We start from the raw sequence: 18,556 nt of genomic DNA, 5'->3' as shown, positions 1-18,556 counted from the left end.
TGGTTAGAGCACTGGCCTGCAGATCCAAGGGTCTCAAGTGTTTATTTTATTTTGTTTTTTTATCCTTACCCGAGGACATTTTTGCATTTATCTTCAGATAGAGCGGGAGGGAGGGAGAGAGAGAGGGAGAGAGAAACATCAATGTGAGAGAGAGAGAGACATTGAGTGGTTGCCACCCACATGACCCCAACCAGGACTGGGGACAAACTGCAAATGAGGTACGTGCCCTTAGCAGGAGCCGAACTCAGGACTCTCTGGTCCGCGGGCTGACACTCTAACTGTTGAACTAAACTGGCCAGGGCAGGTTTTAGGTTTGATTCCGGTCAAGGGCACATACCTAGGTTGCAGGTTCGATCCCTGGCCCTGTTCAGGGTCATGTGGGAGGCAACCAATCGTTGCATTTCTCTCACATCACTTTCTCTCTCTCTCCCCCTCTTTCCCTCCCTTCCACTCTCTAAAAAGCAATGGAAATCCTTGGTTGAGAATTAAAAATAAATAAATAAATAAATAAATAAATAAATAAATTTAAAAAAAGACATCTTTGCATAGTAGAAAGAACTATAAGACTTGTAATTTATACATCAAAAACTTAAAGAAAAGATGTTTACATTCTTTCTTTGTTTCTTTATTTTTTACTAAAAGTACCACAGAATCATTTTGAAAATGAGAGGAACAATACTGAATAAAATTAATATGCTATGAAAAATATTCATATTTTTGTCAGCATAATACAGAGTCCAAGTTCTAAAAATGTGTGCCCTATATCTGAGGTGCTCTCTTAGGTATCACAACTCTAGTAGACTGGATGAATGGCTGTTGGCTAAATAACACTAGGGTTACTGATGTTAAGAAACCATTAGAAAAATGTAAACCATTGTACTCTCTGGATTATATCCATAGGTTTTGTTTTTGTGACTTTTCTAGATATCTTTATGATACTATGAACTTTTGTTAGAATAAATATACTAATGAGTAAATTAGAAATTAATAGTTATTTTTTCACCACAATAAATACAATTTGGCTTAGAACTTGCATAGTAACACAAAACAAATGGGTCTTTTTGAGGAAATGAGTTCTACACTAATTTAATTCTACACTAATTAAAAGTAATATAAAACTATGTATTTACCTGTGGTCCTCATTTGTGGCTATCAAGCTGGACACATTCCGTAATATCCCACCTCCACTTTCAATAATGGCTAACGTATTTGTCTGGCTCCGGTAAGTTAGAGTGCCAACCAAAAATGCAAGCGCACCATCTACAGCACATATATCAGCTTTATTCTCAGTGCAATGTGCTGACAAATTCCATAAGGCACTCAATACGCTTTTGAGGGTTGATTCCTATTAAGAAACAAATTATGTGTCATCTAATTAGAGTTGGAATTTGTCTCTCATAACTTCTATGTTTACTTCTTTTGAGTAAAGTTTATCTCCCCTGTTGCTCACCCCTCACTGGTAAATTATTAGAAATTCCCCATTTAGAAAAACTTACATAAAATAACGAATGGAGGGAACTTGTCATTGATATCCCCACAAAATAAAAGCACAGTATCAAACTAATAACCTTTTTGAAATTTATTCTAAGTGTTTAGATGGTATACACATATCTTACAAGAGCTTATATCAGAATATGAACAGGACTGATGTGCATGCTGAAAAGATAACATTATCAGGATAAAAGAAACTATAAAACAACAACAACCACCCTCTATATGCTGATATGGAAAGATATCTAAGAAGTAATTATTGTATGAAAAAAGCAAGTTGCAGAGCAGTATGTACAATATTCTGGTTGTGTAAAACACACACATATATATTTATAAAAGTAACAGTACAACATATTAAAAAGAAAACACAATTCTTAAACCTCCCAAACAAAGTAATCACAAAACCAGAACTCCCTGGTATACAATATTATAGTAAGCTGTCAACTTGTAACGGCCACAGAAACACTCTGTATATACAATTAAAGACATTTGGGTAAATCCTGCCATGACCCTGATGCAGTCTTTCCTCTTACTACAACTCAATCAAGGAATAAACATTAATTAAAAATCTACTCTGTGACTATCACAATTAGAGGTACTCCAGAGGATACAAACACAGCAAACTGATACCTGCTTGAAGATGCTAATAATTTACTTTGGGGGATGTAAAAGCATACTTCAAAAAAGCAAAGTGCTCTAAAGGAAAGATAGTTGCCACCTAAATTTAATAAAATAAAATACTTCACGGAGGAGAGCAGCTTAATAGACCTGTACACTCAGAGACTGTTTCTCCTGGCAGGGGAAGTAGAATGAGGAAAGGCATGGAAATAGGAATCAGAAAGGAAGAACTGAGGAACAGAAAGAAGACAGAGAGGAGATCAAAGTCCATTTTGGGGAATAGTGGGAATTAAGGCCAGAGAGGTCAAAGAAGGTCATGAATGTCACAGCAAACATTTTGGGCCTAATCTACTAAATAGTCACTGTATTCTCTTCATCAGGACATTAACTGAATGAAACAATCTAGGAACAACTTTTATGAGAAGGCAGAGAAGTGCTTTCACCAATCGAGATGTGAGAAGGGTAAGATCTCAATTTTATGACTGACATAAAGGTGGGACATTCAAAGTATCCCGAGAACAGAAAAAACAGCAAGAGTTTAGAGGAGTGAGCTTTTAAATTTTTTAAAAATATGTTTTTATTGATTTTTTAGAGAGAGAAAAAGAAACATCGATGTGAGAGAGATACATTGATTGGCTGCCTCTTGCATGCCCCCAACTGGGCATGTGCCCTGACCAGGAATCAAACCAGGACCTCAGTCCATGGGATGATGCTCAATCCACTAAGCCACACTGGCTGGGTTAGAGGAGTGAGGTTTTAAACTGCAATTTTCCCAGAGGGAAAATTGAAGGTAGGAAAATAGTAGCTGCTCCCTACCAGACTACTTGTAGAGGGATGAGAGTTCTGTTTCAAAGAAACTTTACAGTCAGAAATAGAGGGAACAAGAAGAAATGGTTAGAGGCTGAAAGGACAGGTGGCAAAAATTCAATAAGGTGTGTGATCGAAAAGAATCAAATATAGGTGTAAGCAGAAAATAAAAACGCAAGTTAACGTATGAATCTAGATTTCGTTACAAGCAAAATTAGAAGGTATACCAGTTAAGCAATGGATCTTGGTTGTTACAGGAAAAAGAGAAACTAGGAATTATAACAAATAATTTTTTTAATTTTCAAAAAACAGGGCTTCCTATAGATAGTTGAAACATAAGAGGCTTTCTTCTGTCTATACAGTAGAGACGATATAAAAGACAAGAGTAAGGGACTAACATCTCTGAGTGAACAGCGACACTTGGGGCAAGACTGCAGGTGAAGGAAAGGTTCTATTGTGTAGAAGAATAATAAGCCAGCTGAATGAAGTCAAAATGATGCAATATATGGGAGATATGAAAGGTAGTTTTGATTTTCTTGGTCATTAGTAATAAATGAAATTGAGGAAAAGATGATAAATTGAGAAAAAGAATGTTCATATTGACTGTTGCACTGAATGTAGAAAGAGGGAACAAATAAATTTTAATACTGCTGACCAGAAGCAGGCCCAACCCAGAACTGGGTATCATAAACTTCTCATGGGCTAGTCTATCCAAGGTTGGACTTGCATTTAACATTTATACATGGCCCAGCTGGTGTGGCTCAGTGGTTGAGCGTCAACTTATGCACCAATAGGTCACCATTTCGATTCCCGGTCAGGGCATATGCCCAGGTTGTGGGTCAAATATCCAGTGGGGGGCATACAGGAGGCAGCCAATTGATGTCCTCTCATCGATGTTTCTATCTCTCTCTCTCGAAAATCAATAAAGAAAAATAAAAAAATAAAATAAAATTTATACATGAATTTAGGGAGAAATGATCTTTAAAACACTACTCTTCCATTATACGAACTAAGTACGTCTTTCCATTTATTATGGTCTTCTATGTTCCCCAGAAGGATGTTTTTTAAAAGCTTTTTTGGTTTGTAGCAATCAGTTTGTATGTAGATCTCAAAGGTCCTTGAGAGATAATAGTCATGAGCTATTCAGCAGCAGTACAAGCTCCTTTAATACAGACGAACCGTGAAATCTTTCTGAAAATATGCAGGGTTGATTAATTAGGACTTAAAGTGTGCACAGTACTAAATTTTTTTGGTATAACTTTACTGAGTTATAACTGGAGAACAATTAACTGCATACATTTCAAGTGTGTAATTTGATCACTTTTGATATATGTGTATACCATGAAACCATCACTCCAATCAAGAAAACAAACAATTTATCTCATTCCCTCACATTGACTAGGAACTCCTTGTAATCCATCCCAATCCCAGGCAACTGCTCATCTGTTTTCTGTCATTATAGATTACTGCATGTATCAGTAGTTCACTCTTTTTATAGCTGAATAGTATTCCATTTTGGATATTCCCCAATTTGTTTACCCATTCACTTTTTGATGGACATTAGAGTTATTTCCTATTGTTGTCTACCACAAGTAACATTGCTGTGAACATCTGTGTGTGAATGTAAATTTTTGTTTCTCTTGGGTAAATATTTATAAAGTAAAAGTCTGTGTTGTAAGGTAGGTGTATGTTTAACTTCTAAAAACACTGACAAATATTCTCCAAAGTGGTTATACCATTTTACGTTCCCACCAGCAGTGCATGAGAATTCCAGCTGTTCAACATCCTTGACAAAACTTGGTCAATCTTTAAATTTGACCAACATACCATGTGTAATGGTATCTCATTGTAGTTTTAATTTATATTTTCCTTGATGACTCATGTTGTTGAGTATCTTTTCAAGTGCTTATTGGCCACTGAAATATCTTCTTTGCTACAGCATCTATCTGTACAAGTGTTCTGCCAATGCAGTAGTGTTTTAAAGGTATCTTTATGCAGGCCCTAAGTACATTTGAATATTATCTTTATAACCAGTTATTTAGTTAAATATATTTATTTCAAATAATTTTCAGTTGATTTTATTGGGGTTTCCAGGTATAAAATAATTTAGCAAATATACATAAACAAACAAACAATATAAAACAAAACTTATTGCCTTCTCGTCAAGAAAATTTTAAAGAAAAAAATGTAGGCAATGGTTCTAGGAGGACTGGTGGGGTGAAAAGAAGCCTGGATTAGCTAAGAAGACTTGCTTAGTCCCTCTCAAATTTCAAGTTTAATTCCTTTTATAAACAAATTATTAATTGAGGATTCCTCACTCTTGAGTCTGATTACCTTTTGCTATGCTGACTACGAAAATTAGAGGACTTTTGGGGGATTGAGATTTTTAAGAGCAAAGAGGCTATATACTTATACCAATATTCTCAATTGTGGGTGATTCTGTCCCCCTCCATTCTGGGGGACATTTGGTAATATATGGAGGTATTTTTGACTGTCATGACTGAGGGAGTGGATGTACTGACATCTATCTAGTGAGCAAAGGCTAGGAATACTGCCAAACATCCTACAAAGCATAGGTCATTTCCCCCAAACAAAGAATTATGTGGGCCAAGACATCGATCGTGCTGTGTATGAGAAAGCCTGACCTGCAGTAGGCCACAGTACAACCTTTTCCATCTTAATACTTTAGGAGTTTGAAGCAGTCTAGACTAAGGATTGGTGAGATAAGTAAATCAGAAATTAGGGAATCTCAGTGGTGGAAGAGGGTGGCAAAAAAGTATCTAAAGATGAAATCCACAGTATAGCACTAAATGTTTTCAAAGGTACCTTTTTAACTTCCAAAGCACATTCCATCAATGCTTTCACACTTCCAACTTCACGCAATGTCTTTTTACTATTTACATCTGCTCTCCAAGACAAATTCCTCAAAACACTTGCAATAACCTGTAAATGAATCAATTTTAGAATATTTGTATTAAAATGATTTATACTAATTGTATTTTTTTGTTTTATAATGCTAGAGGTAAGAGTAGAAATCTATTAAGAAATTCCTCCTAAATGCTAATATAGTGTCAAAAGGAATTCCTACAATATAATTATTTTCCTTTATTCTCGTGTTAATGTAACCGTAATTTAAACATGAGATACTAAATACTGAGCCACAGCTTAAATTAACCTAAATCCAGATATTCACCAGCTGATATTCTAGAAAAAAACACTTGAAATTCTAAGTAGTACCTGCTGTAAGTCCTCACTCTCAGATTTTAGTTGGGCCACCAGTGCTCTCATGCAGCCTTTCATAGAGCATAGTGTAGCCTGAAAAAATTACATAGGGAAAGAGGGTCAGTAACAAGGCAACCTGAAGTTGTGCTTCATTTCTGACTACGAAACTTCAAATACAGTTTTAATAGTCCCATTTTAATTACAGCTAATATTTTACTCATAAAACATTTAGAATAAGATTACATAAATGAAAGACAAATACTCTCCTAGTACTTTGCTATCTGTTCTTCTCTTGGCAAACTGGAAAAATAAAGTGAATAAATGATAAGAAACGAGAAGCAAAGGGCATTAACGTAAGGCCTCTTATTTGGATACAACCAATATGCGTGTAACACTTGCACTGATCATCAGGATTTTCAGATTTTTTGCAATTAGATAATCCATTACTAAGTTCTATCTTTTGCTTTTGTTTAATCACAACACAACCAATGAATAAGGATGTACAATGGGATGTGAAGCAAAGGTTTTTATTTGTATTTAATGAGGAGAATGACAAAAAGAAAATCAGTGAAAAGTAGTTTGTATGAAAGTAAACTAACTCATACCTGAGATGTCTTAAGAAATGGATCTTATAAAACATACCTTATTAGCTACATCTCCAAAAGTCAAGTTTGTCAAAGCCATTCCAGCATATCGTCTTAATGTAATACTGTAGTGGTCATTAGTAAGCCCATACATTTCACAGTCCACTTGCAATAATTCTGCAATGGCCTGTAGTCCCCCTAATTTAAAAAGGGCAAGAGGAAAAAGACAATAATCTAAAATAAAACAAATTGGTACCAAGTTTATAACTTTAATATTAGGAAAAAAATCTCAAAAATGAAAATACATGGTTTAAATTTGTCTTAAGAATTACAAGCTACAAAAACTATTATAGGACTTTTGTGTAATACATTTATAAAGTGCAACTGACAACTATTCCAATCTCTGCCAGTTCCTCCACCCTCCAGCCCTTGCCTTTACTGAGTGAAATGAGCATTACACTCTTTTTACTATACACACACTGTTATCTTGTCAATGACGGAGAAGGCTATTTTTAACACTAGGATTTCCTCAATGTAACCAGAAAAGGTAATTTATTTTTAGTATTAGGACTTTATACTCTTCATTGTTGCACACTGTGACCTAATTACTTAATATTTTTTACCTGCTGAATAATTATCCTTAGTAATACTAAAAGTAAATGAAATTGTGCATGAAGCAAAGCTTTTTTTCATGAAAAAGAATTATCTGTTCAGCTTGCTACTACATTCTATAAAACTACTTATTTATTATTTTTTAAAAAGTACTTCTCTTTGATACTCACAGGTGTCAAATACCAACTATCCTAGGATTTAGTATTTTCTTTCCCCTTGATTCCCACCACTGGGTATGCTCAACAATGCCCACAGTGGTCAACACTAGGAAAGCAAGGAAGAAAATGATGAGAAAAGAAAGGGAAAGACATAAAGAAGGGGTAGTAAAAACAAAACAAACAAAGGTGAAGCAAAACGGCGAGGGAGTGAACAAAAATAAAAATGCATATGGAGGCTATTCAAAATATTATTCATCAATAATATTAATCATTGTGGGAATGAGAATATTGTTTTGTCACAGAGAAGTGGTTTGGACCAAAAAAAAAAAGGGATGAATATAAACAGATAATGCTTGGATACTGCAAGTCTAAAAGGTTAGTTCATTAATCTGAGAGAACCTGTACATTAAATATTTTTGCAAATAATCTAGAAAGGTCAGTATGTAGAAGAATCTGCAAGTTTGCAAAGCAGACAACATTCTATCTTGGGTCAAGAGTTTCAGGCCAGAGGATTTAAGTATAGGAAGATTCACACAAATTTTTATGATTAGCAGAAATGACAGATGAATTTGAATGTAGATAAGTGAACATCAATTTGGTTAGGGAAAATCCAAATTATATTTAGGAAGATTTCCTTCAACTACCCTTCCTGATAGAAAATATATAGCAGTGAACAAAATATAGTCACTGTCTTTACAGAGCTTATAAATTAGAGCTAAGATAGATACGAAACAACTCATTAAAGTGTGTTGGATTGTGTAAGTACAGCGCAAGATAACAGGTGGACTTGACTTAGACTGGGGAGATCAAGAAAAAGGCTGAGGAAAAAAGTTTCAGTTGAGACTTAAATAATGAAGGAGTATCTAAAAAGGTCGGGCAGGAATAATGAAGCATTTTAGGCAGATGAAATAGCATGTGCAAAGGCCCGAGGGCTTGAAATATACAGCATCAAGGTTACAAGATGAGGCTATAAAAAGGGGCAGAGGTCAGACCATGCAAGACTTTAAGTGCCACACTAAAAACTTTAGGCAGGGGAAGGAATAATTATATGTGTGTTTTAAATAGAGTCTTATGGTTACACAGTACAGAATGGGTTATGACCGAAGTTGGGACACAAATAAGACAAAGTACTGCAGAATAGATGATGGTGGCTTGAACTGGGGATGAAGAGAAAAGCAGGGATTTGAGATGTATTTAAGCAGAATTAAATCACTCAGTTACTAGATGTAGGTCATAAGGCTACCCTTATGTCTTCCAAGATTCTGGCTTGAGTGACTGGGTTTATTGGAATGCCATTTTCTGAGAAAAGAAACCCTGGCGAGGGAGAGAGAGGCATGGAGGGAGGAAAAGAGGGAAAGAGAGGCAGGGAGGGAGATAGATAGATCTGGGGATAGAGGAGATAAACATTTCAACTTTGGCAGCTGAGTTAGAAATGTCTATAAAATCATCCAAGTAAAGATGTCAGATTGATAATGTATTTAAATCTCAGGAGAAAGAACTTGGATTAAGATGTAAATTTAAAAACACTAACTAAAGTGGAGGATACTGCCTAGGGAGAGAGGAAGAGAGCCTTGGATAAAGCTTTGAAGAATTCCACCATGTGATGCTTGGATATAGGAAAAGGAGCCAGTAAAAGAAATGAATTGTGACCCAGAAAATTGACCTTGGGGAGGGAGGGAGGGTCACTGTTGACCTGAAGGCAGCGTGACCCTGTGTACTGATGAGATCATAAAAATGTCGAGCATTACAAAGCAGACTATGAATACCAAAACAAAACATACTATGCTTTGGGCCTACATAAAATCCTGCCTCATGTAGTGATATCTGTGATAAAGATTCCAAGAAGGCACTAAATGAGCAAAGAGCTGAGTACTCTTGTATGGAAAACGAAAAACCTTAGGATTTGATTCTGGAAAAAAAAAAAATTAAAGAAGGATATGGCCACTGTGAGTAAAATTACAAAGAACATGGCTAATGAAAAAGAACATTCAATAGAATTTTGGATATCAGATAAAACAGAGAGCCCTTTTTGTTTTCAGGCAAATTAAAAATATGATGGAAATTTATGACTGTTAGAATTAAAAATAGGTTACCCTGAGAAAAATCAGAATGTTTCAAGATAATACAAAGCTAATGAACATGCCCTTCCATATTTTTCTAAGTGCCTATATTAGAAAATAGGGGTCCAGATGGACTAAATAGTACCCAATATGGTATCTTATAACATTATAGATAGAAGGCCAACAGCTTCCGGTGACTTTCAACAGAATCTTTAATTAAAAAAAAAAGATAATAGAAAGATGATACAATTTTTAAAGTGTGTGTGTGTAAATTTGGTTTAGATAGTCACCATTAGCATAAAATGCCCCATTCTAAAATAAATATTAGGGACCCAACATCAATATTCTAAATATTGGTGTTTAATAAAATTTCCCGATCAGAAGAATTACCTGAGTCACTTATTAAGTTTGATTTCCTAGGTTCCCCCTCTGGAGATTCTGTTTTACTAAGCCTGCCTGCTATAGGGCCAGAAAACCTACATTATTTGACAAATACCTCTAGTGCTCCTTATGATCTGGTTTTGGAAATACTACTCAAATAAACCATGAGTTCCTTGAAAGTCAGGACTATGTCTTAACCTTTTTTTATATCTAGTACCTAGCAAAGTTTCTGGGACAGAGCTAAGAATGATTAAATTAGTAAAATATATCACTAATGTTATAGTTTAAAATTTGCAGTACTAACAGGTACAAACTTATATGACCCTGATAGATGTAGGATCTTCTTGTACGGACAAATGATAGTCCCAGATGACTGGGTTTAGGAATTTCCCTTCAACTGTTTGGGACTTTTTCCCTCATCCCTCATAGTCAGATACTTTGTGCTGTCTTACTCTATTTCTCCACAATCCACAAACCTTGATCCTTCTTTTGTTCCAGTGCAAATTCGGAGGCTAGGAATGAGAAGAAGGTACTCCTCTGTGGCTATGTCCCCAGCAGTCACACCCCAGAGGCCCCATCCTGCTCCTCACCTGAAAGCCCCTGCCCTAGCTCCTGTGATGAAATGCCCCGGGTAGCCTTCCTACCTGAAGAAGGAAGAGGAACAAATACTGAGTCTACGTTTTACTTTGAAATTCAGATGATTAATGTGTCAGTCCTAGTCTACAGTCCATTGGAACATAGGGACATTTATAGAAAAATCTTTGCGTTAGCTTAAACTTGGATTAATTTTCCTGTTTATTCATTATTTTTATCCCCTTCCCATTATTACTAGAATTTAAAAAAATCCCAACCCAAACATAACACTTTCACAAATGTTGAGACTGTATTGAGGAGGGGAGAACTCATAAGATTAAATTCAGTTCCACAGGAGGCTGAGGGAGGCAATGGGGGAGGCAAAGAGATTCAGGTGGGCCAACTGCCAGGGCCTGTGGGAAGAAAAGTATGGCTAGAGGACAGGCCTGAAGTCAGAAGTACATAGCCTCCCAAAGGAATGACTAAAGGAAATAACACTCAGTTAGGTTGTTCAGGTTCTCATGACTTTGTCACTTTTAAGATAAATGATGAATGATAATGATGAGGGTGACAGGAAAACAAAGTGGGGGCCGGAATGCAATGTAACATAAACAGCACAAAAAGCCAGGGCACAGCTACACTAAGATGGGAACTCAGTGTACGGTCTTGCTTGTGGCAACACTAGAGAGATCCAGTTCACATGAGGTGGGTCAGCAAGATGCAATTTATAAATACCACATGTGCAAAATGAACCTAGAAATCAAAGAAAAACCGTTACATAAAAAATGTGGTGCACAAATGCAGGTTATATAAGGATTAGAGTGATAACACATACCTAAAAGAGTAATCCTTCCAAAATTAAGGGAATATTTCTGATTTAAATTAGAGCATAATGCTTTTCCATAGTAACCAATATCAAAGATACCATGCTGCTTATCATGAAGATCCCGTAAAGGACAGATAATCACAAAGATAAATGAGAATCGTAATACTAATTCCTTCTGGTGTCTCAGTTCAGGAACAATGAAGTAGCTCCACATTTCAAAATAATTCAAATGATCCTTCCTGTCAATTGTCACATAGGGTCTACCTTGGCAACAGGGGCAAGGAGTGCCCCATTTAGTAATTTTTTTCAATCTAAGACTGAGATTTTGAAAATCCAAGTTAGTTTAGGGTAGCAGTTTCTGTTATTTAGAGCCCTTTCTCCTCTGGAAACCAGATTATAATCATTTGCTACAAGGAGGAAGCAGCTGGTAATAGAAGTTAGTGGCCTTATATTCCACTTCAACAATGATGAAGTATTTAGTATTCTTCTATGGCATTAAGAAACATTTTTGTCTTACCAAGTTCATTCATTGCATGCCTATGCTCTTCATCAAATGAAAGTTTCATTAGAACACACACAGCAGGACAGATTTGATGTTCAACAGGAGCTGGCACTAAAAAATAAAATTGACATAAACCATAATGCTTTACTTTCTTAAAAATACATAGGGCTCACTAACTTATTCCTAATGCATAGTTTAATGAATCAACAAATATTTGCTGAATATATATTATAAACATGGAAAATAAAATATGACTAAAGGGCTTTTTTTGGTTCCATAAAAATGTTTACCACTTATCTGCCCTTGATCAAGTCTGTTAGAGTAAGTCCCTTGCAGGTTCTTGATATAACTCAAGTAACTTAAAATTATGTCTACTATATGAAAGAATAAAACTGATTAATTTCATTTATAATTTCTATTTAAACTACTGTTGTGAGTGTGTGTTAGAAGCGTACCACTTCGTACAAATGTAAAGAAACTGAGTAGAAGCCTAGCAGAGGAAGTTTATTTACTATACTGACATACTAGATAGTAAAAATTTAAAGAAATGGTATCCAAGAAAATGTACCTCCACATAACCTATGCATAAGGTTTCAAAGCGTATCTGAAATAAAACTTAAAAAGAAAGTTTATTTTTCAGAAGTAATAATATTAATTCATTCTACTTAACTTTTTTGAGGTTATTAAGAGTACAAAATGCAAGTCATTACATAATTGTGAATAGCCAAATAAAAGAATCAAGAAAGACAATGTTCTTCCAGTAAACTATCTTATAATTTTTTATTCCTAGACAAACATATAAAGGACTATTTCTTCTGGCTTTTTCATTCTTGAATTTTTTACATTTAAAATAAATTCACCTTTATAACTAAGCTAAAAAAAAAAAAAATCTGCTAAAGTTTCACAGGTCATGTTCTTACCATCACTCCCCAGATCCTGTTTCTCAAATCAATAGGTTGATACAAGTTCTTTCTGTGTATGTGTTCTTAGGTGAAAGGAAGGTCTTACCTTACATACTTACTGCTTTTGGTTCTTGCTACAGGAATGAAGTAAGTTATGTCCCCAAGCGTCCCAGCTCCCATGTTTCCTGCACCTGAGGGAGAGGTGCTGGTGGCCAAGGGTCTCTCCCTAAGTAAAAAGCTGGGTGGCTAATCACCCCTAGCAATAGGGGCCCGTCGCCTGGAGCAGGATGGTGCAGTAGGAAGGGCACTGAGTTGAGAATCAGAAAATATGGCCTGCCCGGCCAGTGTGGCTCAGTGGTTGAGCATCGACCCATGCACCAAGAGGTTACCGGTTCAATTCCTGGTCAGGGCACATGCCCAGGTTGTGGGCCTGATCCCCAGTGGGGGGCATGCGGGAGGCGGCCAATTGATGTTCTCTCTCACTGATGTTTCTATCTCTTTCTCCGTTCCTCTCTCTAAAAATCAATAAAGAAAAAAAATAATAAATAAAAAATATGGCCTCTGTTCCTGGTTCCACCATTTACTAGCTGTGAGGCAAATCTTTTAGCCTTTCTGAGCCTCAGTTTCTTCATTTGTAAATGAAGATGATAATACCTCCCCTTACTATTTCCCAAGGTTGTTGTGAGGATCAAATAACAACAGATATAACAGATCTGTATCCACTGAGTAGAGTAATATGCAAAAATAAAAGATAGTAGCTTGATCACTAATAGCTGAAAAAAACTTATATAAAGTTACTTTTCTGAACTTCATCTATAAAAGAGATGGGTAACATAATTACTCAAGATCTTTCTAGATCTACTATGCTATGACTCTATAAGTCTCTCTTGATTTCCTGTTCTTTTATTGGCTGCATAGTAGTGCATATAACATTTCCCTTTGCTAAATTTTTCTTACTTTTAGACTTAAAAAACAGACTTAAGCTTTAAATTATGTTAGTAGTGTAGATGGCTAATATGCATTTCTCCTTCCTATTCATAAAGACAACATACTAACTAATAAAGTTTTCTTTTTAAAAACTTTTTTTTGTTAACACGCACTATGATGTACACTACAGGGAACATACTTGGATTTTTGTCCTGGTCCATGCCTTGTTCATGGGCTTCCTGCCACTCCCAACAGGTTTCACAGTAAGCTCGTATCTGTTCCAAAAGATGAAGGACTCGGATTTCACGCCTGCCTCTCTTGTCATCAGGCTGTGAGTGAATGATGTTGTGGAGTGCTGCACTGGCCCTGGCCCGAGCCTCTTTACTGCCCCGGGAATTTCCCAACAACACAGAGTCTTTGTCATTGCCATGTAAAAGCTGGATGAGGAGAGGAAGACATCCAGACTGCCGCATGGATATACAGCTGTCTTGGGAGCTAGACATAGCTAGCAAAGTTCGCGACATATCATCCTTATCATGAGTACCAAGCATTGACAACAATGAATACACCATTTCCACCTGTGGGCCAAATGAGTTTAGAAACAAAATTATGACTTTAATATCCAAAAGCCAACACCAATGAAGTGATGAATGGAATATTTATTGTAACTCATTACAAAAAATCCTTTCCAGAATGAAGTAATGAATGTTATTTCAAAATTCATATAATAATCACCAATTTGTTTATATGAGTAAATAACAGTAGTGGTAGTATACAGTACTGAAGAGAAAGAAGGTTCTTAAACACTTAAATTGTTATTTATCTGGATCAGCTGGTGATAATCCATTGATTATAATGAATTAAAAACAACTAATTTCACTCACATACACAGTGAGAAAGGTGGTCTATCTAAATTCTTTGGACAATTAAAATTTTTGTTTTACTTCTTTTAATCTACAACTATAATTAATAAATATAAAACATTTTTCAGTCATCATTCTTTACTAAGATTCCTCCCTTACACATATAAAAAATACTCTCATAAAAAGAATGCCATGATCACGAGTACAAAGCCAAGATTCTTATACAATTTTTTTTAAGCAACTGCTAAATATCAATTACTCCCTGACAGTAAAGTCTAAGGATTTACTTAGAAGCAGATTAGAAACAGGAAATAGTACCTTTTTTAAAAATCCTAACCCAAGGATATGTTTTTAATTGATTTTAGAGAGAGGGAGGGAGGGGGGGACAGAGAGAGAGAGAGAGAGAGAGAGAGAGAGAGAGAGAGAGAGAGAGAGAGAGATACATAGGTCAGTTGCCTACCGTATGTGCTCCAACCTGGGAACGGCCCCACAACCTGGGTATGTATATCGAGCCTGACTGGGTACCGAGCCCACCACCTTTTGGTGTACAGGACGATTCCCCAACCAACTGAGCCACACCAGCCAGGGCTGTACCCTGTTATCTTAGACTGTGATCAACTTCATTTTAAAGCTCAAAATTATTACAGAAAAGTAGAGAGTATTATATAAAGAATGTGTCATGTCTATAATCAGTGTTCTTAGCTTCTCGCAGCGCCTTGGAGACATTTTTCGTTGTCACAACTATAGGAGGAAGTGCTGTGGGTGCCTAGTGGGTACAGACCAGAGATGCTGCAGAACATACTACAATGCAACAAAGAATTACCCAATCAATAGTGCTTAGACTTGGAAACTAAATGTGTAAACACACATTACTCTAGATATAATAGTTTTAGGAAGGCAGTGTAGAACTGTGGGTAAATGGGCTTTCAAATTCTGGCTTCACCCCTTACAAGTGAGCTGTGTGACACTAACAGGTTATCTGATTTCTCTGAGCCCCTTTTCTCAGTTGCAAAATGAAGGAATTAACCTATTTGGTTAATTCTATTAACCTATTAATAGGTAATGAACCTATTAATAGGTCAATATTAATTAACCTATTAATCACTTCATTTAACCTGTGAAAATTAAATGAAGTTATTCATATATAGAATAGTAGTCGGCATTAAAAAATGTAGGGAGGTCTTATATGCATAAATTACTTCAAAAGGAAAAGGCATTCTAGCTGCCAGTTTTTATGCAACAGTAATGTTCAATATTAGAGATTTTCTTTATAGTAAAAACTATGTATTGATGTTGGATAGATCTGGGGCTGAATTCAAATTTAATTACACAATAGCTGCCTGAATCATTTTTGTATCTGTTTTCTCATTTAAAAAAAGAAACAAAAATATCTCACAGGTTTTTTGAGAAGATCAGAGATAATGTACATACAACTCCTAGCACAGGTGCTAGTATTCCAGAGGTTCTAAGTAGTAGCTATTGTGAGTTATTAAAATAATTAAGCCTTATATTAACAATATTATGGACTACTCTGAAATTAATTTATTAAACCACCATTAGTTATTTCAGTAGTGCTTTTCCCAAGAGCCATTATATTATTATTATTATTTTTAATCCTCACCCAAGGACATTCTTCCATTTATCGTTAGAGAGAGAAAGGGAGAAAGAGAGAAAAATCAACGTGAGAGGGACACATCAACTGGTTGCCTCCCGCACGACCCCAACCAGGGCTGGGGACGAATCACAACCAAGGTATGTGCCCTGGGCCGAAATCAAACTGGCAACTCATTGGTCCCTGGGCCAACGCTCTACCACTGAGCCAAACCAGCCAGGGCAAGAGTCATTATATTATTAAAATAAAGAAAGTATACAGAGTATGCTATGAAAACAATTTATGTAAGTAGACTCAATGAAAAAGATATTATTTAGTAATACTAGAATTTCATACTTTGTCAATATACTATTAATGTCTCTGGCTTTAAAACAATAATAAAATAATTACTGTCTTTTCAAACACACTATCCCCAAGTCTTAAGATATATGTATTTTTAATCCTCACCCGAGGACTTTTTTTTTTTTTTTGCATTTATCTTCAAACAGAGCTGGAAGGAGAGAGGGAGGGAGGGAGGAAAAGAGAAAGAGAAACATCAATGTGACATCAACTGGTTGCCACCCACACAACCCCAACTGGGGCCAGGGACAAACCTTAACCGAGGCACGTGTCCTTAGTGGAAACCGAATCCAGGTCTCTCTGGTCTGTGGGCCAACGCTCTAACCACTGGGTCAAACAGGCCAGGGCTCAAGTCGTAAGATATTTACTAACATCTTAGAGGCCCTAAGAAAGCTGACTTATCAACACTGGATAATATTCAATTTCAGTAAGTTTTCCATCTACTTAAATATTTATTAAACACTCATTATGTGCAGGCCCTGTACTAGATGCAGTACATGATACATAAAAAACTTGCCCAGCCGGTGTGGCTCAGTAGTTGAGTGTCGACCCATGCACCAAGAGGTTGCCAGTTTGATTTCTGGTAAAAGCACGTGCCCAGGTTGTGGGCCAAATCCCCAGTGGGGGGCACACTGGAGGCGACCAATCGATGTTCTCTCTCCTCGATGTTTCTATCTCTCCCTCTCCCTTCCTCTCTCTCTAAAATCAATAAAGAAAAAAAATTAAAACAAACAAAAAACCAGTCCCTGATCTCCAAGAGTTTCATGCCAACTGTAGTGATTCAAAGAAGAGAGAGAGACTACATGAGGAAGTGAGAGGACAATGGGAACCAGAAAATCTTTCGTAAAGAAGTAAAGCCTGGTCCTGGCCAGTGTGGCTCAGTAGTTGGAGCATTGGCCCGTGCAAGGGTCATGGGTTCAATTCCTAGTCAAGGGCATGTACCAGGGTTGCAGGTTCAATTCCCAGCCCTGTTGGGGCATATGCAGGAGGCAACCAATTGATGTGTCTCTCTTACATTGATGTTTCTTTTTCTCTCTCTCTCCCTCTCCCTCTCTCCCTTCCACTCTCTCTAAAAATCAATGAAAAAAATTACCTCAGGTGCCAGTCTGGTGTGGCTCAGTGGATTGAGCATCAACCCATGGACTGAGAGGTCTAGGTTTGATTCCCGAACAGGGCACATGCCCAGGTTGTGGGCTCGATCCCCAGTGGGGGGGCATGTGGGAGGAGGAAGACTCATCAATGTTTCTCTCTTGCACGGATGTTTCTCTCTCTCTCCCTTGCTCTAAAAAATCAATAAAAACATAGTTTAAAAAAAAATTACCTTGGGTAACAATTAACAACAACAAAAAAAGTAAAGCCTGAGAAGAGTTCTGAAGGCTGGCTAAGGTTTTGAGAGCAGTTTTGAGGTGGGGTAGAAAGTGAATGTACTCGCCACTGCAGGCAAGGCATGGAGGCAGAAAGTCATAGGGAGAGCACAGGAAACTAATTAAGCCAATGAGGCTGGAGCTTAGGATACTTGAGAAAAGTGGATAAGGCTGGAAAAAAAAAACTAGCTAATTTGGCACTTTTTATAATCCTTACTCTCCCTTTGTCTGTGCTTCTTTGTATAAAAAGGTGTCATTTTTTTTAAGAGACTGTGATGATGGAATCAGAATTCTCCTCTATGAATTCTCCACTTATCTAACAAATACTAGAGAAGTATTCATAGTATTAGTGACCAGGTTTATACTCTTCTGTTACCTTGGTTCCCAGATGACTTGTCAGCCTCCGAGGAGCAGAGTGTGTGCTACTAGAACTTAAAACACTGGCTGTTTCATGATCCATTCGTGTAGTCGAACCCTAGAAATTAAGCAAATTATATAGTGTAATTTAGATTATAAGTAAATATAGCTAACTTCATGTTAAGTTACTCTTTAGGGTAAACAGCAAAGTATACCATTAAAAGCTTGAACACTATAATTGCTTAAAACAAATGTTTTTACCTATAAATTTATTAAGTAAATTATTATTATTATTATTATCCTCACCCGAGGACATTTTTGCATTTATCTTCAGATAGAGCGTGAGGGAGAGAGGGAG

The 18,556-nt window shown here is 36.5% G+C and overlaps 1 protein-coding gene across 9 annotated transcripts in view; it reads right to left on the bottom strand.

Moving 5' to 3' along the window:
* APC (APC regulator of WNT signaling pathway) overlaps positions 1-18,556 on the bottom strand; it is a 130,226-nt gene that overhangs the window by 7,795 nt on the left and 103,875 nt on the right. For 4 of the 9 annotated variants that reach the window (XM_036278537.1, XM_036278536.1, XM_036278539.1 and 1 more), the window contains exons 9-16: positions 18,218-18,316; positions 13,863-14,241; positions 11,850-11,945; positions 10,524-10,577; positions 6,781-6,920; positions 6,154-6,231; positions 5,743-5,859; positions 1,131-1,345 (exon numbers count right to left, since the gene is read on the bottom strand). In XM_036278537.1, coding sequence (XP_036134430.1) covers positions 1,131-1,345; positions 5,743-5,859; positions 6,154-6,231; positions 6,781-6,920; positions 10,524-10,577; positions 11,850-11,945; positions 13,863-14,241; positions 18,218-18,316 — 1,178 coding nt within the window. The remainder of the gene's footprint in view (positions 1-1,130; positions 1,346-5,742; positions 5,860-6,153; positions 6,232-6,780; positions 6,921-10,523; positions 10,578-11,849; positions 11,946-13,862; positions 14,242-18,217; positions 18,317-18,556) is intronic. The other 5 variants (XM_036278543.1, XM_036278538.1, XM_036278542.1 and 2 more) reach the window with 2 other exon arrangements.

The sequence above is a fragment of the Molossus molossus genome, unplaced genomic scaffold (genome assembly GCF_014108415.1).
Source record: "Molossus molossus isolate mMolMol1 unplaced genomic scaffold, mMolMol1.p scaffold_m16_p_3, whole genome shotgun sequence".
Lineage (NCBI taxonomy): Eukaryota > Metazoa > Chordata > Mammalia > Chiroptera > Molossidae > Molossus > Molossus molossus.
The sequence above is the reverse complement of the archived record's forward strand: the minus strand, read 5'-3'. Positions and strand labels throughout refer to the sequence as shown.